We start from the raw sequence: 27,125 nt of genomic DNA, 5'->3' as shown, positions 1-27,125 counted from the left end.
AGTGGGCAGAGGAGGCTGGAAAGGGAGGGAAAAAATGGGAAATGGGGAGGTAAAAGAGGATGATGATGATGGGAAGAGGCAGAAAGAGGAAGGAGAACAGGAAAACAAAGTGGGGAAACTGGGAATAGAGAAAGTGAGAGGAGGAGGAGGAGGAGGAATATAGAAAGAGAGTGAGGGAACGCCATGTCGCTCGTGCTCGGTGTGGTTATGTAACGTTACCTCCTGCCTACTGCTGATGGCAGAGGAAAGCACAGAGTAACAGCAGTGAATGGCGTGGAGGTGGGTGGCAACAACAACATCACAGAGGAAGAAGCAGCCACAGTATCCATCAGAACCATATCAAAGGTCAAAAGCTGCTTTTACCTCCCTGTAATTCCCACAATTCAACCTGTTACTGATGGCCGGTGTTGTTCGCCAGACTGTCAAGCCTGCAGCATCACCAACAGGGTGGTTCATCACTTAATTCTTTACAACATTTTTCGAAGCAAGATTGTCTTACATGAGCATAAACTAAATGCTTTTGGGTTTTGGACTGTTGGTCAAACCAAGAATAGCAAACAGTCCCTGGTTCCAGCTTTTTAATTTTGAGGATTTGTCATTTTTCTTGGACTTAATACATCAAACAATCAATTAAATAATCTAGGAAATAACCGGCAGATTAATTACTGACAATATTCATTAGTTACACCCCTAATTTGCCACTTGGCAGACACTTTGCAGGGTTATGAGAGTGCACAATTTCACTCTTGCTGGAAACTGTAAGATGACATTTTAAATGTTAGTTTTTGGACTATGTTGACCACCATGCAGTCATTCAGGCCTGTTTCTGTAAAAATAAATAGAGAAAATATTCTTGAAAATGAGGTTAAGTGCTGTATTTCTTTGAAAATGGACTGTTTTGGTTAATTTCTTGACCCAAACACTTCACTGGTTGATAAACACATGGATGTGTGTTGTAGTCACGGTCCAGACATGCCCCTCTGTGTTTACATGCAGCAGCAGCAGCAGCAGCAGCAGCAGCAGCCATGTATATGTCAGAGTGTGTATGTGCTAAATGAGCTATAAAAGCAGGTGGCTGTCTGGCGGCATTCACAGAAACAGAAACCAGAGAGAGCCTCAGAGCAGCTGCAGGAAAGCCCTGTGGGAGTCTCTCGAGCTGGCCACCCGTCTCCCGGGGTGAGCTGATGGCAAAATGTAACAACATACTGTATGGCAGAAACACACTGTAACAAACAAATGTAACAACACAATGGAACAAAACAGTGTGTGGCAGAAACACACAGTAAAAAACCACACTGGTAACAACAATGTACGACATGTAACAATGTACTGTAATAACACACTAACTACACTGTAACAAACCAATGTAACAACACAATGTAACAAAACTGTTTGTGGCAGAAACACACTGTAACAATATATTGTAACAAGACAATGTAACAACACACTGTAACAACAAACTGTAACAACACACTATATGACAGAAACACACTGTAACAACACACTGTATGGTAGAAACACACTGTAACAAACAAATGTAACAACACAATGTAACAAAACAGTGTGTGGCACAAACACACTGTAACAACATATTGTAACAAGACAATGTAACAACACACTGTAACAACACACTGTATGACAGAAACACACTGTAACAACACAGTGTAACAAAACAGCGTGTAGCAGAAACACGCAGTAAAACACTGTAACAACAATGTACGACATGTAACAATGCACTGTAACAACACACGAACAACGCATTGTAACAACACAATGTAACAAAACAATGTGTGGCAGAAATAAACTGTAACAACACACTGTATGACACAAACACACTTGAACAAACCAATGTAACAACACACTGTAAAAACGCAGTGTGTGGCAGAAACACACTGTAACAACACACTGTAAAAACGCAGTGTGTGGCAGAAACACACTGTAACAACACACTGTAAAAACGCAGTGTGTGGCTGCTGTTCTTCTGATTGGTTAGTAATTTCAGCTCAAAACTGGCCACATCCTGAACACAGTCATTCAATTGTTGTACAACCAAGACAAGAAAAAGACATTTGTTTAAACTAAATCATAATGAATTTCATGCTGCTAAAACGTCTCACGTTCATGTTTCCATGCACAACGCCTCACACACACTTACAGCCCTCATTAACATCTCAGCTACCCCCTGAGGGGTGAGCAGTGGGAGGCTGCGGATGGAGGAGAGTGTGATGGTTGAGAGATGAGCCTTGTTTTGTAATCTAAACTGCAGAAAGGAGGAGGGAGAAGGAGGGAGAGAATAGGTGAGAGGCAGCCAAGGTACAGAAGCTGAGCCTGAGCAGGATCCTACTGCTATTTTGTAACATGATCAATGACCTTGCATACCTTTAGATCCTTATTTCCTGTGTAAGCTCACTGCCTTTTGTTACACTCGCTGCCTCTCACTCTACTCAGCCTCATAAGCTCCAGATCTAATTAAGAGTTGTCTCTTTTCCTAGAATGCTCGGTGGCTGTAATAGTCTCTCTTCCCGTAACGAGGATGGCGCTGTGATTAGATTCTGAGATACGAGAGCAACATCTGTCAACTGGATGAAACTTATTGGCCAGAATTGTGTTAGATTCCTCCGATTGGACTCGCAGTTGCATCAGTGTTGCTTTGAGTTAGAAATCTGACTGTGATGGTAAGGGGTCGTGTGCAGGCTTCTCTGGAATTTTTGGATGATTTTGTCACAGATGACCCTCAATGGCTGGACAACAGCAGTGGTGGAAACAGTATTCAGATCCTTTACTTGAATAAAAGTACAGATACTTTTATGTGAAGTTACTCCACGACAAGTAAAAGTCCTGCAGTAAACATAAAAGTTGAAGCACAGAAGTGTAATCAGTGAGAAGTACTTGTTTTGCATTGAAATGTCTCCTCGGACTGATATATTTTATATGACATTATCGGATCATTAACACTGATGCATCAATGTGCAAGAAGCATTTTACTGTTGTAGCTGTTCAAGGTGGTTTTAACTACTTCATTTACAGTTTAGTCTGGAGGTTCCAGCCAAGGACAGATAATCTCTTAAACTGAACTGCAAACAACTCATCTGAAACATGACGAGGAGCCTCAGCTTGACTCAGGGAGCGACGGGTTTAATCTTTAACAGGACATTGTATAATTATGTCAGTGAATAAATGTAGTGGAGGAAAAAAGACAAATTTGCCTCTGAAATGTCGAAGTAGCATAGAATGGAAATACTCAAGTAAGGTACAAGTACCCTAAAATTGTACTGATCTTTGTAAATGTACTTACTGACTGCGCTTGTTTCACGCTGCAGTTTCACTTCTGATAAAAGTTGAGGCTTTTTTGCCACATAATCAGCTCATTTCAGACAAGCAGCATCTGAATGTGGCCTTTGTGTTCGTCACTTCTGATCACGACTGTGTGCACTGAAGTGTCGAGATGAAGTCGAGTGAAAAGAAGGTTAAGATGGCAGCTTTCTGCACAGAGGAAAAGGCGTCCGGCTCTGCGATGGAGCTTTGTTATTCATCGGCCCTCCCCACGTGGTTTTGGACTGGTTTCAGTTTGGTATTCAGAGTATGAAGGGGTCAGCGTGGGCGTCTGGTTGTATGCAGAGAGGATGGAACATTTTTTGGCAACACAGTCAGTTCAATTCATGACTATTTTCAAGCTGAATGACTGTGAGGATGTGTGTGTGTGTGTTTGTGGACATCTTTAACCTAATGGACACCCGGCACACACGGGGGGCAGGGTATTAGAGGTTACTAGCTGGATTACTTCATTCAGGCTCTGTTGCATTATCACAGGCTCAGCTGTCATTAACTCAGATGTTCCCACAGGGATGAGGCGGTGTGTCCTCCGCTGCTCTCCACTTTCTGCTAACACACACACTTACATGGGCCAGTGTTTGCAGGGTGATCCCTCTTTATGTCACTTTTAAGAACAGTAGAGATTCTGCGCTGAGCCGTCCATGTGAGTCAGTGTTTATTTTTGCTCTCAACCCGCCAACACCAACTTTATGCTGTTGCTTTGGCTGGCCCTAATTACAGAGCGCGATGTTGATCCTGGAGTTTCTGCCTGTGAAGTATTTGTCTTCTGTACCCGGCAATGACACTGCAAAAAGTGCTCGGTCTCACTGTTTGTTGTCTCTGGCCTCGGTAAATATTTCTCTGATTTTCTGAACCTCTTTTGCGGCCAAACTGTAAAACCATCAGAATTCCCCATCATGACTAATCCAAAAATAAAGCAGGGGGCGCTTCCTCTTTGTTCCAGACCAGAGTCGAGTACAGTGAGGTGAAACGTACAGGCGGGCGTCACTCAGGGAGATGCTTTTGTCGTTTCACACCCGGCTAGTCATGTTTATGTAACGCAGAGCGCTTGTCAGCCGTCAGCCTGTCTGCCCCGAGCGAGGTGACTCCCGTCCTTTTAAATGTCGACCCCAACCACTGTAAACCCCCCCACAGTGACCTGCAGGCGCTATCTCACTGAGACCCTGCAGCTTTATCTCAGCCCATCAATGTCAACGCCTCTCTGTCAGTCATTCACCGTTTACCTGCCGGCTCTGCTGCTCTGTCTGAGCCTCGACTGAGTGGCACAATTCAATGTTGACTTAAAAAATTCTCACAAGAGCTGCAGTTTTCACGGCCACTTCCAGACTCTTGGTTTTGCGCCCACACACAGCCTTGAATGCCTCTTTTTTTGTGTGTAGTTAAAAAGAAAAAACAATATTGCTGCTGGGTGTCTCTGTTGTTCATGGATTTCCTCAGTTAAGACAAAGAACAGCGGTTTGCTGTTTGTAAGTGATGATTCAGGAAACTTTATTTATACAGGACATTTCACCAGCTTTGCATTAAATCAAATTTTACTGCATCATCCAAAGCTGGAATTGGTCTGTGGTGTGAAAAATACAAGCAACAAGAAAGAAACCTGTTTCATTCAGTCCTCGGTCAGACAAAAACGTGTGCAAAGTTTGACTAGTTTTGACTAGAAGGCTGTTGTGTGCTCGCCTTAAGTCTGACTTCAAGACGAGTGTCATTCATGAGATCACAACTGTGGGCCTCTATGCAACTAACAGTGTTTTCATTGTCAGTTAATCTGCTGATTATTTCTCAATTGATTGCTTATTAGTTTTGGTAATAAAGTGTTGATGAAAAGCCCCAGAATATTCAGTTCATGATCAAGTATGACAAAGAAAAGCAATAAATCCTCACATGTGAGAAGCTGCTGTTTCTGCTTGAAAAACACTAATGAAACAGTTAATCAGCCATCAGAAATAGCTGCCGGTTTATTTTCTGTCAATCGACTCATAGTTGCGTGTGATGTGGAAACTAGAAACTTCTGTTGCTCAAAGTCGGAGACATCCTGTGTCCAGTAATATGTCCATATTTATAGATTCTGTTATTTCCAATGAGAGAGAAGTTGAAAGTTTAAGTGTTTTTAAAAGTGAACTTTTTAGGGAAATCAGTTACAGATTATAACTATCGCAGAGATCTCTACATGTTAAATGTTGTTTAAACACAAGTAACAAGCTAAAACTTTGCCTAGAATCAGATCAGTCAGATCAAGAAAACACATTAAATGCCTAGTGAAGGATTTTAAAACCCGTCTGAAGGCGCTCAAGACCACCGAGAGCAAACTGTTGAGCTGCAGCCTCATTATTGAAAAGGAACAGAAACTGAAGCTGTAGGATGTGAGCTGGGCGTAAAAAAAATAAAACATGGTAAACACCTCTGAGCCTCTTCACCCAGTGAGCGAGCTGTTGGGCAACCAGCAGTTGGCAGGCCACATGAAATTCCTCCCCCTGCGACACAAACAGAGAGCGGGAGGGAGAGCGAGGGAAGGAACCCCTGGAGGGTGCCAAAGCCGGTTTAAGTGACGTCACCTGGCCTGCTCTGTTTGGGCAGGCCCTCCTCCTCCCCCCCTCCCCCCTCTCTCGCTCTTCCTGGCCCTTACAGGAATTCCCCTCCTCGTCACATTATTCTGAGGAAACCGCTGGCAACGCCCCGCGCCGCTGCAGAGCCACAGCTGATAGGGCGGAAGCACAGACTTGTGTCTGCTTGTGTTGACACAGGAGTATGTGTGCACTTGTTGTTCTTTCTCCGGTTGCCTTTTGTGCCCAGACAAAGGGAGCTTCTGAGTGTTTGTCCCATGAAACATCAGCTGGTAGGAAGTGAACATTTTGTCCTATAGACTGTTGTGAAACACTCACAAGTCCACGCAGAGATATGCCGCGCTGTTCGGCGTCATAAAGTGACTGTTGGCCGAGCGCTGAGAGGGATTTCACTGTGCCGCTGGTGAGATTGAGGTCAGATGTGTGTGCAGATGCCGTTCTGTGGTGTTTTGGACTTCTACTGAAACCCGCCGTCCACAGCAGCACCTCCGCTGTCGTCAAACTGAGCGTGACGGCTCTCGTCAAAGTGAAAGACGCAGACAGGAAGCAGTCGCTGTGCTGTCAGTCAACCGTGGTGCCACGGTAACCAACAAGTGGGCAGGGGGACAGTGGAGCCGGAGGGAGCCGCTGTATTTGGAAAGTGTTTTTTTTTTTCTTTTGGTGTTGTTCAGTGAGCTACAGAGCGTTCAGCTGAAGGTTTGATCTGACAGATCTGTGGGACGACTCGCTGCTCGATACAAAACACTGATGTGTAAGTGCCGCGTTTACTTTGTGTTAACGTTTTTATTACTGTTACTGGGAAGACTGTGTGGTTAGCAAACATCTTTTAGTGGAATGTTACATATATTAAGCGCTTAACTTTTGTGCATAGAAGCATGTCAACCTTTGGACAAAGTGTTTAATAATTAATTAACACTTCTCAGCCAGTTGTTTTCATTTCTCAGAGCTCAATGTGACACTTTTAGGATTAGTTTGCCATTTTGGGAATCACACTTATTTGCTCTTTTGCAGAGAGTTGCATGTCTGTGTGGCGGAGGTGATGAACTTAGCTTAGCATGACGATTGGAAACAGCAATTCGTACAAAAATAGAAGTGTAACAATGACATTTTGCGACTGTTTACTTTTTGACACACAGAAACTAAACATTGTTCCCCTTCACAATAAAGTACTACTGTGCCACTTTTACAGGATATCCAAGTGCCAATAATAAAGATAAATATTTGAATAGTTACAGTTTAGTAAAAATAAAAATCAAAAGTCTTCCGTTTACTATGATATAAAACAAAGAAAGTTTGTATTTGTTGCTGTGATTTAAATTTGAAATTCAAACAACGAACTGTTATCGAAATGTATGCTGGTTAATTTCCTGTCACTCAACTGATACATGTAAACAAATGTAGTTAACGTGATGCAGTTAAATACAGTTCTTTTAAAGTCTGGGCTGCATGGGACCCGCTCCCTCCTCCTCCTCCTCCTCGATCTTCTTCTTCTTCCTGGACTGATGCGCAGAGTTTACTTTATGTGCACAAACAAAATTTGTTTTCGCCCTGAAATGAATGAAATGTGCTTCCTGCCCCACTCGAGGCGTCGAGTGACGACACGGCGGCCGTCACTCGGTTAGCTCTGTGTCACGGCCCTCTCAACTCGAGGGGAACTCGAGACGCTGACTGGATGAAGTTTGACGTGCGGCTTGTTTTACTTCCACTTTTTTAACCTCCGCAAAGAAAGAAGTGGGTGTTTGTGCAGAGTCGAGGACTCGTATGTTAAACAGGCTGAAACACTGACACAAATCATCCGTGAAAAGTTGCTGAGTTCACTTAAGACTTGTTACAGAGCAGCAGCTGTGCATTAGAAATGATATGCACAACAGAAATGGCAACGACTTTGATAATGGAGGAAAAACTTGCTATCTTTTCAAACAAGAAGGCCAAAGTCCCAGTTTTTCACACGCGAGGAAGTGAAATCTGTGGTGCTTTTACTTACCTTACTAAACTAAGATTTTAAAACCTGAAAACACTGAGAGCATCTGAAACGATAGTCAGTTCATTCATTAGTGAAATTGAGCATGGTGTAGTTTCACCCTCTCAAATGTTATGATTTGATGCTTGTCTTTGTCTTAAATCACAGTAAAGTGATAATTTTGGTTCTGGATATTTGTGACATTTGTGAAGACTGATGTATTGATCAAGGAAATAACATGCAGATTGATCGCTAATGGCAGTAATCATTAGTTAGAAATAATATAATGATATATTATATGATATAAATTAGTTAGAAAGTCAAACCGTAAAATCCATTTGTCTGTAATAAGTACTTTCACTTTGATTCTCTTAAGTTCATTTTCCTGATGCAGGACTTTTACTTTAAATACTTATATTAAATATTTCACCAGTGTGGTGCTGGTACTTGTACTGAAGTAAAGGATGTGAATACTGGCTCCACCGCTGCTGAGGATTTACTGCTTTTCTCTGTTTTAAACTGAGTATCTTCAGACTTTTTTTTACTTCTTCTGACACTTTATAGATTAAATCAGTGTTTCCGAACCGTTTTAGTCAGTGACCCCTAAAGCAAACCACTGTTTATTTGTGACCCAAATTATTAGGGGTCACATGTCAACCAGTTGTGACAAGTTTAACTTACGAGGGATTTCTATGGAGATAGCTGTGGCTGGAGGCGTCATGTTTTTGGGTTATCCATTCTTGTGAATGTGACATCTCAACACCGTGCAAATGCAAAAAAATACACTTCATATCTTTTATTAAATTCCTTCCAAGTCTTCACAACATATATGAGTCTGGACAGGCGGGGATGTAAACTGTAACTGTGGAGGCGACTAGTTCAGGAATGCTGAAATTACCCACTAATTCATGAGACAAAATGAAATTTTGAGTTAAAGAGCAGAATTCTGTGAAGTAGAAACATGTTTTTTTCTGCTTTAATATCCTGTTAAAGATGTGAAGACCCCTCAGAGTGAATTTGTGGCCCCTGGTTTGGGATTAACTAAAAACAATAAATCAAATATTTACTATGTGCAGATTCTATTCTTTTTCTGCACATCCTGTGATTTATTTTACTACGTCCCAAAACAGGCTTCACACTTTCCATGATTTGTGAGTGCGAGGGAAGGAAATCATTATTTTGTGTTTCTTGGCTCTGCTTTTCTGCATTGTGTTTGGAGTCTGCCTCTGTCTGTTTTGGTGCAGGCAGAGTTTTGGGGGGAAGGTTAAATGCGTGTGGTCTGAACAAGGTGTAAGAGGGTAATATTCACATTCACTTTCAGCTCCGCCTGCACCATTAAACCCCTACACACACACACAAACACACACTTTTCTACCCACCCAGTAGGTTTCTCGTTATATCAATTTTTCACAAGGGTGCCCACGCAGTCCCAATAATCAGTGGCCTCCAGTCTGCTGCTTCTTCCACCTACAGTTTCCTGCGGGGGCAGCAGTACTGTACAGATACCGCACCAAACCACTGTCTTTGTCTGTGTGTGCAGGAGGGAGAGTGTGATCAATATTTCATTTGTTCACTGGGTGTTTGCAGCTTCGTCACAAATTATTAAGAGGGACTTCGCCTCTGAACACGTCCTCTAATTGTTATTATTATTATGGAAAACAGGAGCTCGGACGAGTAAACCCTCACATCTGCACCGTTTGTTGCTCCGTGTAGGAGATCTGCATCTCTCCCCCTTTATAGCCATACATTATTAAAAGGTGGCTGCCCGGAGCTCTAGTTAGTGCTGTATTTTTTTAACTCGTACCTGCCCTGGCTGCGTCTTTTCCATTCAAACTGCAGTTTCATGCCGAGCATAAACAGTCTCCCCCAGTGGAGGTGAAGTAGCTCGACGGCTGCCTCTCCCACCACCCTCCACCCTGATGCTTAGCAGTCAGCAGCTGATCTCCAGGCTGCAGGCAGAGCAGGACTTGCCTGAGTGCTTTGTTTTCCTGCTCCCCTTGTATCATTTTAAGGTGTTTGATTCTCGTGTGGATACGATGCATTTGTTTCTGTACCAGAAGGATATTTTTTTTCAGTATTGTAATTTTGTATGTATTTTAATATAATCATGTTTCTATATATCTATTACATAAAATCCCAATTTTCCCGAGCACAAGGAGCCACAAGATAACTTTATTAATATTTGATCAGATAGCTTCTGATTTCAATAAAAATAAGATGAGATTACAAATCTGACAGGACATTCACGCCAGCTTTTGATGCTTTGAAGTCAGTGCTGCGGACTAAAAGCTGACAAGCTGATAAACAGAAAATGAACCCCAGACTATTCTGAAAATGTATTTTAGGTTTGAGTAATTTATCAAGAAAATATGCCAAATATTTGCTGGTTACAGTTTCTAAAATGAGAAGATTTGCTGCTATTCTGTTTTATATGTTTACAAGCTGAATATCTAGTTGATTTTGGAGTGTTGGTCAGACAAGTTATTAAAAATTATTATTATTTTGTAAGATTTTACAAACCAGTTAATCAAATTTCTCAATTACTTTGCAGCCCCAAAAACTCCCATCACAAGTTGCCAAGGTGACGTCCTCAAATGTGTTTTTTTTTCTTTCTGACCGACAATCCAAAACCCAAAGACGTTCAATTTACAACACAAAACAGAGAAAGCAGAAAAGCCTCACATGAGAAACTGGAACCAGCAAATGTTTGACTGACTATTGATTTAGTCATACGCGGTGAGTAAAATGAGTACAGGATGATCTCCTGTTATTATTCAAAGATGGTTACTCCCATTTAAACAGCCTAAATTAGCCCCTTTTCCTGGGTCACATAGGGGCTGTTCATTAACAAGTGAAACCAGCTACAAACAAACTACACTGCCTTGTGTAGTTCTGTAATTTCCCCGTTAGACACATTTCATCCGTGTCATGTATCTGCACGTCTACACCCTCTCCTCTGTCTCCATCTTTCATCTTCCCGTCACTCTCTCGTTCTCTATCTGACGATTAGATTTCAGAGAGCGAGCCACTCCAGCTCCCAGTCCAGCTAATATGAGGAAGGAGAGGAAGTCACTGCGCTCCCCTCTTAGCCAGCTGATGATGATGGACCAGAGGGTAATAGGACACTCTCGGTATGTCAGGGGATTCCTCTGCTCTGCATCATCATCTGTCCACGATTACTAAGGCGAGCACTGTGTACTGCACTTCCTGTAGCAGCAGTTGCCCTCTTTATGAGTCTTTCAGGCTCTGCTCTCAGACGGTTCATCTCCCTCAAGGCCGACGGGAGTCTCTTTGTACGGGCGTGTCCGTGAAGATAAAGAATGTGTCAGATGCTGACAGTAACCCTTATGGCTACTTATTGCATGGGTCAGCTGCTGAGGGCTGCAGAAATGCCGCGTCTCCTCCGCAGGCCACAGGCAGAACGCTGAGATAAGATCAACAGACTTCCCTTAAAGGTGACAGGGAGCTCATGCATCAGAGCAAGAGACGTCCTTGTTTAATAATAGACTCATTGTCACATGAATGTTGATTGCTTGTTGATTTTTTTTTTCAGTGAGTGATACTGATTTGGATTCACAGTCACAGAAAATGAATTTTTGCTTTTATGTGTTATATAAATGAACAAATCTATTGTTTATCAAAGTTAACAGAGCTCTGGATTAATCTGTAGAATACTAATTAATGAATTGTTTGTGTGAGAAAATGTCCTTCCTATCACACGTTCCTAGAACCTGCTGTGACGTCTTAGGAATGCTTATCTTCTCTGAGCAACAGTTCAAAACCAAAACTTAGTCAACTTCGTGTTATATAAGTAAAGCTTTGAATGTTTGCTTGAAAACAACGAAGCAACATACTGGATTTACTGGAGATAAATGTTATGTTTTATTGACTAAACGATTACACAACTAGTTGCTTAAGCTCTGGTGTAGTTTTTGTTTAAGAAGGGCTGCAACTGACTGATTGTCATTATTGATATATCTGCTGGTCTGAACAGTCTGAAAAGATTTTCAGTTCACCATCACGTAAGACAAAGAGCAGCAGAAAGTCCAGAGAACGTGCTGTTTCTGCTTAAAAATGGCAAACAATTGATGAGTTATCAAACTAATTTGCTAATTAATCTCACTACATTTAAGTTTGTGTCTGTTTTTGTTTACTGAGAAATGTCCTCGCTAGTGATTGGTCTAAGAATGCATGAGCCAGTGCGAGGGTGTGTTTGATGTTAGTGTGTGCGTGTGTTCGCACACAGCCGGGTGTGTACAGCAGGCTGGTGGAGGTGCTCGAGTTACATAATCTCCAGCTCCCTCCCGCACAGTGACAGGGAAGAAGGGGGCAGCTGCCGACTCCCATCTCGTCATCTTCAGCCTGCTGAGGCATCGCTACTCTCCTCATCTCTTCTCCCTCTCCGAACACAGCATTGGTTGCACTGTGCAGTCCACATCCAGCTGGCAGTGCAGCCAGACGTCAACCTGCTATCGCCCAAACATTAAACCTAATCCTCCTGGCTGGTCCTGGCTTCAATGTATGTGTGTCTGTTTCTCTGAACTGTTAGTAAGCCAGGCAAAGGACTTCAGCCTCCAACACATACAAAGCCATTTGTCCTGAAAATTAAATATGGTGTGATAAAGTGACTGATTTGCTGCAGCGCTTGTATCATCATCATCATCACTGGTGGACACCCATCTGCCCACACACTGTGGTCCACTGGCATTGTTCAGGCTTGTTGCTGGTATACTGGTGTAGTGTCATGCATACTGATGACACCTCAACCCCCACAGATGCTGTTTTTGCAAAACAACTTGTCCTAACGCCCCCCACCCCAAATATATATCTTTGATGCTAGCAGGAAAGCTGGAGCCAAGCGGCCGGGGCCATCTGAAACATGTGAACGCTGTGCATATGGACTCTATGAAAAGCTGCCACTATGCTGTTGATGGCCGCCATTTGGCATGTGGAGGCCCAGCAGGGCAGGCTGTTGAGCAAAATATGAATGTGTTACAAGCTGGCAGTGAGAGGAGGAGGGTGTGTGGAGCCTGGTGGTTATTTGTCAGCCAACAGGCAGAGGGGGCTCTCGGGAGAGGGGGGGGGATCCAGTGCCAGGCAGTTGTGCCGCTGCTCCATGTTGGTTGAAGTTGCCACTTTGCTGTAATGTAATACTGTTATTTATTAGACAGGCAGGGGTCTAGTTGCACACACAGGCTTGGTTTATCAGGTCTGCTTTCCAGAGGCGAAGTGGCGCTCCAGCTCATTAGCATGTGTTTGTATCTGCGGCCACGTCTTGACTGATAATTGTCTGTCAGACGCTTTAATGGACTTGAGATGGGCTTCCCCTCCTGCTGAGGACCCCCCTGGCCATAACTGATGGGTTGTAAATTCACATCAGGTGGGCGTCAGGATTCAAAAGCACGCACGTTTCCTGTGCCGTGACGTCACTTTGGCCCTCGGGGTACAAATAATCACATTTCCCACTCATCCTGAACAGTGCAGAGGAGTGGGCTGGAAGATGCGGGCTGGAAGATGCGGGCGGGCGGGTGGGTATTAAAGATCTGTGGTTGTCATGACAGCGATCAGCAAGGAGACTAACTCCCTCCCCACACCCACTCCGGCCCCTCCCAGCCTGATCCTCGCATATCCTTAGATATCACTTTGCATGGATCAAAGATCACAAGTTGGCCACCTTGACTCATTTCTCCTCGTCTCTCCGGGACCCACATTTGTAGGATTGTTGTCCAGCAGTGCTGTGCGAGGAGAGTTATTAGAGGAGTCAGGTGGACAAAGGAGGGGGGGTGACAAATAGTACATCTGATACCAGCATGCCACACTTAACAGATGTGGATCAATCTCTTCTTTGATTTGAGGAAGATGCAATCTCACAACCGCATGTTTACTTTATATTAGTAGAGTGTATTGAGTCTTATTCTACTCATTTATTAAAGGCACTCGACATTCTTTCTGCTTATGATACGGCCTACTTCAGCATACCGAGCCCCTTAGGCAAGTGGCTCAATGTGCTTTGCAGATTCTTGGTAATTTTTTGTGTCATTTATTGGTTGGAAGCTGCTTTAACTCTGGCAAAAAGAATCACAGTGTGACTCGTCTGCAGTGTGTTCAGCACAGTATTCTTATGAGTTTGAATATCAAGAAATTGACTGTCTTCTGTTTTGTTTAAGACCACACTTGTAAGCAGTTTAGTAATAAGCGAGGCCTTTTTGTAGTCAGTACCCTCGAACTGTTTTCTCTCCCTTTTGTGGTCGTGCTCCACACTCTGCTCTGGTTTTCATCACCGGTAACACGCAACGCTTGTGATCATTCCTTTTATTGTTTTCCTGTGGTTACGGGACAGTTGCACAGATTTCAGATGAAATATGTAGCCATCACCCAGATCACCTTTAGCAACCTCAGCAGCCATAATGAGGGAAATATGAACGCCCCTATAATTATTCCCTGCCTTCTTAATAACTCTGGCACTGTGGGTGGAATATTTTCATTTCCTTTTTGAGGGTAACACTGCATTGTCCCTTTCCACTCATTTGGGCTGCTGTTTCCTGTTCCCTCCATGCTCCGGAGCTTGACTTCATGGGTGTCATTCAGCATGAGGGGTCTTGTTTGTGGCTTGTTATGTAAGAAGTGCAACCTGATCTATAGTAGCTTACGCTCGGGTCTCCTACCATACAGAACCACTAATAAGATTTTTGTTGGGCAGTAATCACTTATGCCTCAGTTTGCCAGTGTGGTCTAATAGAAGACATATGTATCAAGCTGTGCAAACAATGAAGCGTACGCTAGGAAAAATCTTCCTCCAAATCTTCTAACCACGAAAATAAGCATTTATTATCTCAAATTGGTTTGCAATAACATAGCCATTTACTTGAGGAAGCTGTGAGGTTGAGCTGTGGCTTCTCTGAATGAAGCTTCGGGATCCTCTCTGTTTGGAGGAAAAAAAAAAATACCGGTGCCATTGCCAGGAAAACACAGCCTACCTGATTCCTGTTTTCGAGGGCGTTCACATGGTCACATACCTCTCTCCTCTCTGTCTACCTTTCTGTCAAAGACACACACATAAACAAACACTCTGCCCTCTCATCATGAGCCTCGGTTGCTGTGTTTCTGCTGGCAGGGTGCCTTTGTTTTGCTCCACGGCAGCACAGGGGTGGGGACGCATTATGTAATCTGTGGCGTGTGCCTGGGATATAGAGAGAAACAGAGATGGAGAAGGGTGTGACTATAGTAACATACACATATGATGACATAATCTACTGACCTCTTCTGTGGCCCTCTCGTGTCCACCCCTCCTCCCAGTATTCCCGGCATTGCACTGCGATTTTGGGAACCACAGAACATCCTCTTTCACCCTCCATTAATGTTTGTGCAATCTAGGACAAGATTGTTACCACTGGTCCTTGAGGACTTGTCTTCCACTCTAATGTCATGTGCAGGGCACGAAAGCCACAGAGGGTTTATTTGTTCCATCTAGTTTCCATGGCCATGGGAGGCAGAAACATGCTCTGCTTCTCCAGTAATCACCCATTTTCCTCTGCTGCTAATGTGTCAGTGTTGCACGCGCACTTGCACATGTAGAAGGTCCATTGCTTTTGTTTTCACTGATTTACAAAACAGTAAAAAAATCTTTTTTAAAAGAAGATTATTCACCTAGATTTTATGCCTTTGCACATTCATAAGTTGCTCCATTTCCTGCTACCAGAAGAAACATTATTGTAGTTTACAGTAAACAAAACTGTCGTGTGGGAGCTCAGATTGTTTCACGTAATAGAAAGTTAAGAGACAAATAAGGAGAAAATATGAAAAAGCTGTTGATGCACCACATTTCCTGAGATTAACAAGAAAAACACACTTAATATAGACTTTACACTGTAAATATTTTCACCAGGATTGCTTTTATAAATCCATTTTACAATGTCACCGCTTTAAAAAAAAATTTGTATTAAAAAGTCAAACTAATGAGGCTTGAACATGTACGTACACATTCACGCTGCACACACCTCCTCCCACAGAGAGGGTTTACCTCTTCTCTCTGCCTCTGTTCCGATGTGTATAACCCATTCACGCCACATTGAGCAGCGTATATAATTAATATTGATTGCAGTAACACACAGTGAATACGGTGCCACCTCCCACACATCCATATGCTTCACACAGGAGCAGGTTATTCACCTGCTGGATTGTGGGTGATGATTGAGACGTATAGAAGACCTGAGTGGAATGAATTTGTCTTCCCTGAGGGATGTAAACGATATTTTAATATGCAAATTGTTCTGTGGGTTAGTAACCCACCGTATTGACTTATTTGCAAACTTAATGTGTATATCATACTCATGCTGTTATTTCTTTAAGTGGGTGTGCTTGCATGGTTGTGTTATTGTGTGTGCACACAGGCTTGCCCCCTTCATGATTACAGTAGTTTCCATAATGGAATAGTGCACTCTCTCAGCTATGGAAGAATATCTGTTTTTCATTTGAAAGACCTTCATCCTGCTACAGCCGTGTGGGAAGCATCCCCAGTATCATTAGTTACATTCAGTGCTGCCTTCACTGCGGAGCGAGAGTCTGTGTGAATCTGTGCAGCACTATTCTCCGTGCTGAAAATGGTTTCTTTTGCTGTCTTACAGATAAAATTGAAGAGGCACAGAAAGAGCTTAAAGACCCCAAAGGCTCACAGAAAGGTAGGTGATATTTTAACTTTGAATGGAAGTTTGTTTATGCCCAGTTTTTGTTTTCATATTCACCACTCGGTAGTTTAAAAGGAATAAAAGGAATGGTCCCACTAGATTTCCACTAAAGGAAAAAATAAATATAATTCACTTGCCGGGAATGGGAAGAGCTTTTTTTATTGGCACAAAAAGTATTTATTATATGGTGTGTTTATCATTGCAGTATTGATTTATCAGACCTTTGCTTTATTTAATTATTAGGCTGAACTCCACTTTTGATTTATTTAATATGTCCTTTAAGGAATGCTATATTTACCCGCAAATGAGGTTAATAATATTTGGTTACCAGTTGTTACAATAGCAGATCCAGTTGCAGTTATGTAGCATCTGGATCTTTGCAGCACTCATCACACTTAATGTTTCTGCTTCAGTAAAACTATGTGCAGTATAAAAGTTTTATTTGGCTTCTGCATTCCTGAGTGAATATTTTACAATAGCAGGGTTTTAGGTCAGTGCTTGCACAAACTGTTTTTATAATATCTGACCCTGTGAAAGTGTTCTTGTGCTTTAGCAGGGGCCAGTCGTAATTAGAATATTAAGTTCATTTTACGATCTGCAACACATTGAAATTTGAAGACCTAGTTAATGATTTCACTGCAGTTAAATATTTTATTTAACTGCAGTGAAAATGTTTTATCCCTTTTATTATCTAAATTTGATAAATGGTGTTCATATCTCAAATTTAGAAAATAAAAGTAGTGTTTCCATATAGAGAACACTGTGTATTGCAGATACATGACAGTAATGCCATTATTAAACACACATGAAGAACATTTTCTTTTGTTAAGTGGTTTGTTATGTAACTACATTCAAAGAGAAAAACCAGTTTGGTTGAGCCAAAGCAGCTTCAGGGTCTCTGTTTAAGATGAGCTTACCTCATCAGTGCAACATTGTCCTTTTAAAAAACGCCCATCTTATTTGCAGTACATGCAAGCTTTGATTGACTCATCCACTGTAATTAATTGGACAGAGAGGTTAAATAGAACGAGTAAAAATAACAATATCTCAATCCCCCTCTCACAGTACAGCGGGTACTGATGTCCGTGTCAGCCAGTCAAAGGTTAATCCCTGCCTTTAAAAAGATGTTAATTCTTTCACTAGCTCTTTCACACTTGAGCATTTAGGCTTTATTTACATTAAAAATAACATGATTCATACAGGTATTCAGATAGTTGAAGAATTGAAAATGTGTAATCACTGAGAGGGCAGGAAAATAATATCAAGCTTCACTACTGATTGACAGAATTTGGTGATTGGATGAATTTTACTTTGATCCAAAGATGGCGTCAACAGCTTTTTCAAAGAATAAAAGAAAGAGCTGAAGATGGACAGTGACAAATATTTGTTTATGAAGTACGTTTTATACTGGCAAAACTGTGGTGAAGTCATGGAATCTCTTTTGCAGAGTAGTGGGGAGGAAGAACTAATCTTTTTCTCATGTCTTTCAGCAGCAGTTTATACAAATGTGTTTCTCTGTAGAGTCTTTTGAGTCGATTGAGAGAGTCGATTGAGTTATTAAGATTTACTGGGTTTGCTTTGAGAGCATGTTACATTGGTGACATGTTTGTGTGGAGAATGGATTAACTTATGTGAAGACAAGGCGTTCCTCAATCTAATTATGCTAGAGGCTTTAAAGGAACCCTGACCTCATCTTGGGAAATACCTACCAAGCCAGGAAACTGTGACATGGCACTGCTAATCTTATGCAACATGTTCTTAAAAACACTTGCCTGAATCACCAGTGCAGGGCCAAAATGACAAATTACGGGACACCATGGTATGGGTGTGCCCTTTTAAAAACAGTGCTGCTTTAGCACTGGAATGCAGTTTCTCTTCACCGTCTTTGTGTGTTAGGTTTTCTGATCAACCAAGCCTACATCGGTCGACAATTTGAAAAGAAAAGAAGGGAGAAATGATCGTTTACTTACGTAATGAAGCGTGGGACCCTGAGGTATTAGTCACACAGCATATAAATAAAAGTAAGGGTGACGTATCTAAATCTTCGAAAATATCCCCCTCCAATTTCAGTTAAAACCAATGAAAATGCAGAGTAAAGGCATTCAGCTTTAGTGAAGCTTTTCAGAAATTAAACACAGAAGGTTATATACTGTACTGAAGTAAAGTTACAATGCTTTACTAGCCCTAATGGTTAACAGAGTTTGCACAGCTTATACAGCGCAGTCCTAATTAGGAGGTACTATATATATATATATATATATATATATATATATATATATATAAAATAATTAAAAAGACTGAAGTAAATGAACCAGTACTTGTGTGCCTTTTTGATTGGAATGTAATGTCACATCCTTTGTATGCAGAAAAGGGTCAAAGATACTGTGACTAATAAATGACAAGTGTAGTAATTAGACTTGATAACTGATCAATTGCTGTTTAGAAATGGGTGCTAGATATCAGAAATAACATGTTTTTTATTTATTATTGGAGATTAGAATTTTACCCATGTGTTTAAAAGGGTTAGGGTTAGGTTATCTTCTTCAGTAGCTTACTAATTTTTGAACTAAATATCTAAAGATTACAGCATGGCAAAATTATCTGCACTTTCTCATATTTTATTTAAGTGCTCTTAGTTCACAAGCCAGTAAGCCAAATTTCAATAATCGAGCACAAGAAATTACAATGTATTTCCTCAGACTTTTAAGCTCACTCTGCCCATACGGTAGACTGTTGAGAAAAGTTTGGAAAAAGATGGCATCACTTTACCAATTCTTTTCTGTCTCTCTCTCTCCACAGGGATATCTGAAAGCGGTCGAAGAAATGCAGATAACATAAAAGGCCTGAAGAGGAAAAAGGTTGTTGCAGAGAATCGACTAGAGAAAATTCCGAAATCTCCAGTGAAGAAGCCCTTACAGTTGAAAACATCTGAAACTACACATCACAGAGTACCATCCAAGGAAGCTGCACTGTCTTGCTGCTCCTCGTCCAACAGTCCTTCCCACAATCCTTCAACATCACCCAGTGGGAAAAGAGACCCACAATATGCCCAACCGGTTGAAGCATCCCCTCACACGGGGTCATCTTCCACCGACACTGAAAGGGTAAAACAGGAAGAGACATCTTCTAGGCCACCATCACTTGAGCTCACTGATGGTGAGGAGGGCTCCTTGATTACTGCTGAAGTGTCTCAGCCCAAAGACATCAAGAGCCAAGAACCCAGCTTTGAGGGTGATCCTTACCACAGTAGTGCTCCACTTGATGTTCTACTTAAGGCCATGGAGCCTGACTTTAGTACACTGGCTGAGAGGAAAAACTCCTTACAGGCCATTGGAAAACCAGCATCCACCATTAATGCTCAATCTAGTGGTGAATTAACAACAATGCCAGCTGTCAATGTTGGTCTCCAGACCCAACATTCCCATATGCAGACTTATTATATTGACAAACAAGGCAACTTTATTGGCATTGCAGCACCACTACAAGGAAATGGGCAGACATCTACACATGTTACTCCCATGCAGTCCTCCCCACTTGCTACACCGCATTTTATGCCTGTTGCTTCAAATCCAGAAAAGCCTAGTTTGCACATGAGCTTTAATACTGGACCATCCACAATAACTCATGCACCTGTTCCCTCAGGCTCCAATACTTTGCCACAAAGCCAACCACCAGTTGTGCACACATGCCAGTCCCTCTCAGCAAGTGTTCCCAGCACCATTCAGGTCCCAGTTACACCTGGCAGCAACCAAGTTCAGATGACCACCGTCATGAACTTTGGTGCTGAACAGGTTTACAAGGACCAAAAGCCTAAGAAGCCAGGAAAATACGTTTGTGAATACTGCAGCCGGGCATGTGCAAAACCCAGTGTACTGCTCAAACACATCAGGTCTCACACAGGAGAAAGACCATACCCCTGTGTTACTTGTGGCTTCTCATTCAAAACCAAGAGTAACTTGTACAAGCACAAGAAGTCACATGCTCATGCCATAAAACTGGGTCTCATTGCACGCTCTGAATCTGGAGGTGGATCGCTATCTCAAGAATCTGACAAAGCCCTCGGTACACACTCAGAGGCGGAAGAGAGTGGGGACAGTGATGAGGAAGGTAGCACTGCAGACTTGGACCCTGACTCATCACAGAGCAGTGTGGCAGCTTTGTCTGAAAATAGCTTACAGAGTGCAGGTACAACCCAAGCAAGCCTTGGGGAAGCTGACTCATCAGCTGCGTTTGAGTCAATTAAACCAGCCTCGGGTCAGAGGGCTCATGAGCCCAAAGTGACAGCTGCACTTCCAAAAGTTGTTGTATACCCAGTAAATGTCTCCCCTCTGAGGGCAGATAGCCCGAGAGTTACAGGTACAGCGCCTGAGCAAGCTGCTACACAAAGGCAACGAGAGTTCCAGACTGCCAATTTGAGATCAAGCATCACTGTCCTGTCATCTCTTAGAGAGGTGGATGGTACAAATCCCTCACTAGATACTGTGAGCGAAGATGAAGACCAACAATGCAAGTCTCCACTGTTAGGTGGACATGCTCAGCTTCAGAGGCAACAAGCAACAGACTTTTCTCAACAGCAACAGGTTAAGTGTCTACTTAGTCCCCGCAGTTTGGGAAGTACAGATTCTGGCTACTTCTCACGTTCTGAAAGTGCTGACCAGGCCATGAGTCCTCCCAGTCCATTTGTTAAGATTACTCCACCAGTGGATATTGACATTGCCAAGAACACTCTTCCCAATGTCCCTCCTGTAGTTGCCACAGTAATGCATGTAGCAGCTGAGCAAAAGTTGCGGGCCACAGAGGGACAGATGCGGCCACCATTAGAAGCCAAAGCACTCTCTCTCGAAGAACGAATTTCAAAGTTGATATCTGATAATGAGGCAGTAGTGGACAACAAGCAGCTGGACAGTGTAAAGCCAAGGAGGACATCTCTCTCAAGGAGAGGTAGCATAGATTCCCCTAAATCATACATATTTAAAGACTCTTTCCAGTTTGATCTGAAACCAATGGGAAGAAGGTCAAGTTCCAGCTCTGACATCCCTAAGTCCCCATTCACTCCCACAGATAAATCAAAGCCAGTATTTCTTCTCTCTGTACCTTCTCAATACCCGCCAATGGATTGTTTGCCAATAACAAGGAGTAACTCAATGCCTACTACGCCAGGACACTCTGCTCTTCCCCTTAATGTTGCCCCCCTCCCCCATCCTTTGCGAATTTGTCAGTCATTTGATGACAAAATTAGTTCACTGAATGATGATGTATTTTCATCAGCCCCATCAACCCCAAATCCAGCAATACATTCTCGTACATTAGTCAGACAAGCAGCAGTGGAGGACTTTTCCACAAGTGAGGGGCATGGCCTCCCTTCTGTTCGCTCCATGGATGAGGGCTATCATGGTCCAAGCAGTTCCACAGAACTGATGCAAAGAAGCAGATCTTTTGAGCACCATCCGGACAGAAACAGAAAGCCTCAGCAGAATAAAGGCACAATGTATGAATGTGAAACTTGTCGGAACCGGTACAGAAAGTTAGAGAATTTTGAAACTCACAAGAAATTCTATTGCTCTGAGCTTCATGGTCCAAAAAATAAGCCAGTCACTGTTAAAGAAACTGATCAAGATGTTTTTCACATTAACATAATGCAGCCTATGGTTGCTAGATCAACTAGTGGCTCTGGAATACTTGATCAACAGACATCAATAAGGAAGAGGAGGAAAATGAAAAGTGTTGGAGATGAGGATGATCAGTCTCCTACTGACACCATTCCACCTTGTTCAGTTAGTTTCGAGCTACCAACAGCTCTGGCAAGTCGAACTTTTTCTCAGCATAATGTAATAGTAGATATACAGCCCAAAAACAACCAGTCAAAGCTACCTCAAATTCAGCTCGTAGCAAGAGGTATTAATACTTCCGATTCCAGACTGTCACCAATACGTGAGACCCAGATCAGCACCTCTACTAAAGGAGACCTGCAAAGACAAGGCAGTGGTACTTCAGTCATTAGACACACAAACTCTCTCAGCAGACCCAATTCATTTGAGACTGAATCTATTGATAGGGCCTCTCCTGTTGATAGTATGGAGAAAGACTCCGTCAACAAGCTCAAATCAGATGCAATAGCAAATGTCTCTGCTGACAGCTACCATGAAAAAATAGCCAAACCTAAGAGTGCTGACTATGGAAAACATAGGAAGGAACAATGCACTGATAGCACAGCAGCAGCAGTTGGTGAAAACTCTACTCCTGTCCATCAGTCTCGTCTGGTTCGCCAAAATAACATCCAAGTTCCCGAGATTCTGGTCACAGAGGAGCCTGACAGAGAGCATGAAACACAGACTACTGAGCCAGCAGATAAGCCTGCAGATCAGTTCAGCTGGCCTCAGAGAAGTGAGAGTTTGTCAAAGTTACCAGCAGAGAAACTTCCGCCAAAAAAGAAGAGAATTCGTCTTGCTCAAATGGACCACTCCTCAGGTGAATCCAGTTTTGAGTCCAGCCTCTCACGAAGCCTCAGCAGGGACAGTAGTCTTTCTCGTTGTTCAAGCATCTCAGCCTCTTTTGACAGAGATGAGCCATCAAGGTCAGAGAGTCCTTCTAGAGGGGAGTGTATCAGCAAAATTGCAGAATCCCAAGGCTTGCCAACAGCCTTCAACACCCTTGGTGTGCCTGGAATGATGAGACGTGCTGCATCTGAACAGATCACTTGTACTCAACCCTCTGTTGAGATTTCATGTGACTACCGTAGCAAGTCCTTTGACTGTGGCAATGTATCTCCCAGAAGATCTCTGTCACCTATTGGACAGTCAAAATGTGGACAAATCTCCCAAGTTTCCCAGGTACCACTTATTGAAAGAAGGAGGGGGCCTTTAGTTCGCCAAATGTCTTTAAAGATAGGCCCAGAGAGTCAGCAACCTGTTCGGAAAGTCATACCTCTTGACAAACCTCCCATTACAAATGTTAGCTCTTTGACTCAGAATAGATCCCAGCAGATTCACATTGCCAATAGGCGCACCATGGCTCAGCCTTTTGTCCTGCATACTGGAGAATCACCCTTGCAAAAGAATGAGCAAATGGTGCAAAGCATTAATTTGGGTAGCCCGACTCTGCAGCCGCAAGTCCATGGCCTTCCACACCCTTGGCATCAAACATCAAGGGTTCAAATATGCCAAAAGATACAACAGCCGCTGAGCCAGATCTTAGTTTGTCGTGAGAATGTTCAAAACAAACCAGCTGACTCTGAGGAAAAGAAATGTTTTGTGCCCAAATATCAACTGCAGTGTCCTGCTCTGAGAACAAGCCAAACATTTTCATTCTCCAGCTCACAGGGAACTCAGATAGCCTTGCCAGTTTTAACAATACCTATTGCCAGTCCAATGCTGAGCATTTCAAAATCCTCAGATATACTCCAAAATGTGTATGTTGCTCAACCCCATCAACAGGCCCCTGAGATCAAAACACAGACTGTTGTTCTGTCAGGTGAACAGCAAAGGGACCCATTTGACCAGAGCCAAGCAGGTGCTGTACCATTGCCACAGATCCTCATAACTCATGAGCAGATGCAACCTGCTCCCTCTGTGTACAATAAAAATAGCCTCTCAACCACTCTCAGTGTCGATAGTGATACTCATCCTGTACTAACTGCAAAGAAGGACAGGACTCTAACTCAAACAGTTAGCACTCACAACCAAACTGGAGAACGGGCACCTTCCCTAGGGTCTCTACATTGCACACAGAAACTGGCATCAGTAACGCTATGCCCACAGCAGGAACCCACTGCCTCCAGTAAACGAATGCTGTCACCTGCCAACAGCTTGGACATCTACATGGAAAAGCATCAAAAGCGAGCTAAGGATGAGCATGGCGTGGCCTGTCTAACTGATGGCAGGTCAGTGAACTATCTTAATTCCAAGATGTCAGAAGTAACCCGGCAGCGGAAGCTAACACTTGTCAGGCAGGTTTGCACAACTGAACCGGTGGACAGTCCCATTGAAACTGAGGCCCCACCTCTGCCGCACATTAAAACAGATGGGGAGAAGGACTCAGAGGCTATTGATGATGTTAAGCCTATGTCACCTGACAGCACTGGGCTGGGAAAAGATACAAGTATTGTTATTCCTGAGGAGGCAGACCCTGCCCTGAATACTACACCTGGTAGCCAAGGCAACTCCATACCAGCTAATAACACTCTGAAGCCCCAAGAGAAAGTTGAGGAACAGAGATGGACTCCTGCCAAATCTCCTATTAGGCCCTCCAGTTTTCATGGTGGTCAGATGAAACTGACCACATCTGTGTCCATGGTTAACACAAAAGACAGTCATCGCCTGTCTTTCCCCAGCCTGAAGACTGCCACTACTTTCACATGGTGTTTCTTGATGAAGCGGAAACCTCTTCATGTTCCACAGACTGACCTAAAGACTTCAGCATATGCTGTTTGGACAGTCAACCCCAACAACCATAACCCACTTGGGTTGCCCACCAAGGTTGTAATGTCTCTGTTCGACTCCAAGCAGAGCTCCAAGAAGATACACTACACATCAGCCATAAGAACTAGCGGGAAATCTGATATCTTGTCTTACTCAGGCAAGCTGAAAGATGTCATGCCCAGGGTAAAAACTAATTTTCTGTTAAGTTTGCTTTCTCAAAAATGTTGTCCTTTATTGCTGCCTTTCCTAACAGATAAATCACTTTTTCTTTCTGCAGGTGCCAATAACTAAGAAGTCTACATCTGTTGAAACCAGAAGTAAAGTGCAACCAGAAAGTCAGGCCAGCAATGACTCAGACAAGGACATGTCATCTAAAACAGAACCAAGAAGGGTCAAAATATTTGATGGCGGGTATGATTCAAAACCATTAATGAGTCGATAAATTCATTTTATCTTATTATACAATTAGAAATCTTATTTGCTTGGTTTTCCGTGTTTGCCCTCCTATATCTATGTGTCCCTCATGGTTCTATTGCAACCCCACAGGTACAAATCTAATGAGGAGTATGTTTACGTACGTGGACGTGGTCGTGGTAAATACATCTGTGAGGAATGTGGGATCCGCTGCAAGAAGCCCAGCATGCTGCGCAAACACATTCGCACCCACTCTGATGTCCGGCCATACCACTGTGTCCACTGCAACTTCTCCTTTAAGACTAAAGGTTAGAACTCAGTTGTTGATCAGTGTTCAAAGCCACAAATGTAAAACCACTATTCCTTTACTTACATACTCTACTGCTGTATATCATGATATGATTGAGATGCTTTTATCAATGCAATATTTTCTCACCTAACCAAGAAGTTTGAACTTAAATTTAATTATACAAAATCAAATAAATTCATTAAACACTTACTAAAAAAGATAAACATAGTAAATGTAATGATCCAGATGTTAACCATCTATGGGATAACAATTGCCTTAACATACCACACTGTAAGTGGTTCAAAATTGTTGGAAATATACATATACACACATACTATACACCATGATGAATATAGTATCACAAATTTTACTAAAATTATATACTGATTTAACATCTGAACATGCAATTTGCTTAACCACAATTTACATTTGAGACAATGTATTTTTAATATATAGTCTTGAACTGCTACAATTCAGTTCTTAATTTTAGGAGCAATGAAATTAAAGATGTTGTTTCACCATCTCTTAAACCAAGACAGTATGATTCACCATTCTTTATCGAACTTGCCTACCCACGCCACACAGCAGAACAGTACTTGGTGTCAGAGCAGCCCACGTTCATTTAAAAATGTCTTTATCAGTTACTCACCCTTTACATACAGCTTGCCGAAAGACCGCATTCTCTTACATAAACTCCTTCTGTGCTATTGTTCAAGCTCTACCCACCCAGAAGACCTTACTACCTCTCTTATTGCAGGAAATCTGACCAAGCACATGAAATCCAAGGCCCACAGTAAGAAATGCATGGAGATGGGGGTTCCTGAGGGTCTCATTGAGGATCAGGATGCAGAGGACTCAGGTACAGTGCTTCTGCCATAGCCAAGAGGGAAACAAAGAGGGACCACAGTGTGCTCCAAAGACATGACTTACCAGAAAAAAAACGTTTTCTGTAAATTCAGGGGTTTACTTACAGTATATTATTACAAATATAATAATGACTTAATGCATTATTACATCTGGGGACTTGTTCACCCCATTTACTTTTGTTTCAAACAACAGGATTGCCCTTCTTTAAATAGTTCTTCTGTTAATGGCATGAGATGTAAAACATGGATTGTCCTTGCTTGTGCTCTGTTGCTATGTCGATCAATAGCTTTGCCATGGTCTAATTGGAAATTCTAAATGCAGCTTCTTCCTCTGTTAACTCAAAGCGCATGTGGGCGGCATGCACAGCGTTTAGAAAGAGGAAATTGCTGCGTCTAATTTTAGAAAAAAAGAGAGAGAAGCTGCCTGAAAGCATTCTATGGTCCCAGTCTCTAAGAGCATATTTGTTTTTCCTCCTCTGCCTGTGATGGAGCTCAGGGGCGTATGGTGGTCTAGGGTGTGAAACTATGCTGCAGCAGCACAAAACATCACTGAATTGCATTCATAGCTGTGGATTTTCTCACTGCCTGACAATAGAAGATC

The 27,125-nt window shown here is 42.6% G+C and overlaps 1 protein-coding gene across 3 annotated transcripts in view; it reads left to right on the top strand.

Annotated features, from left to right (window-relative positions):
• hivep1 (HIVEP zinc finger 1) overlaps positions 1–27,125 on the top strand; it is a 53,040-nt gene that overhangs the window by 23,102 nt on the left and 2,813 nt on the right. For 2 of the 3 annotated variants that reach the window (XM_041954994.1, XM_041954996.1), the window contains exons 3-7: positions 16,479–16,532; positions 19,338–25,138; positions 25,233–25,366; positions 25,502–25,677; positions 26,416–26,517. In XM_041954994.1, the coding sequence (XP_041810928.1) occupies positions 16,479–16,532; positions 19,338–25,138; positions 25,233–25,366; positions 25,502–25,677; positions 26,416–26,517 (6,267 nt within the window). Of the gene's footprint in view, positions 1–6,566; positions 6,646–16,478; positions 16,533–19,337; positions 25,139–25,232; positions 25,367–25,501; positions 25,678–26,415; positions 26,518–27,125 lie in introns of those variants that run through there. The other variant, XM_041954995.1, reaches the window with a different exon arrangement.

This window comes from Chelmon rostratus, chromosome 16 (genome assembly GCF_017976325.1).
Source record: "Chelmon rostratus isolate fCheRos1 chromosome 16, fCheRos1.pri, whole genome shotgun sequence".
NCBI lineage: Eukaryota > Metazoa > Chordata > Actinopteri > Chaetodontiformes > Chaetodontidae > Chelmon > Chelmon rostratus.
Note: the sequence above shows the minus strand (reverse complement) of the source record. Positions and strands in the feature narration are given on the sequence as shown.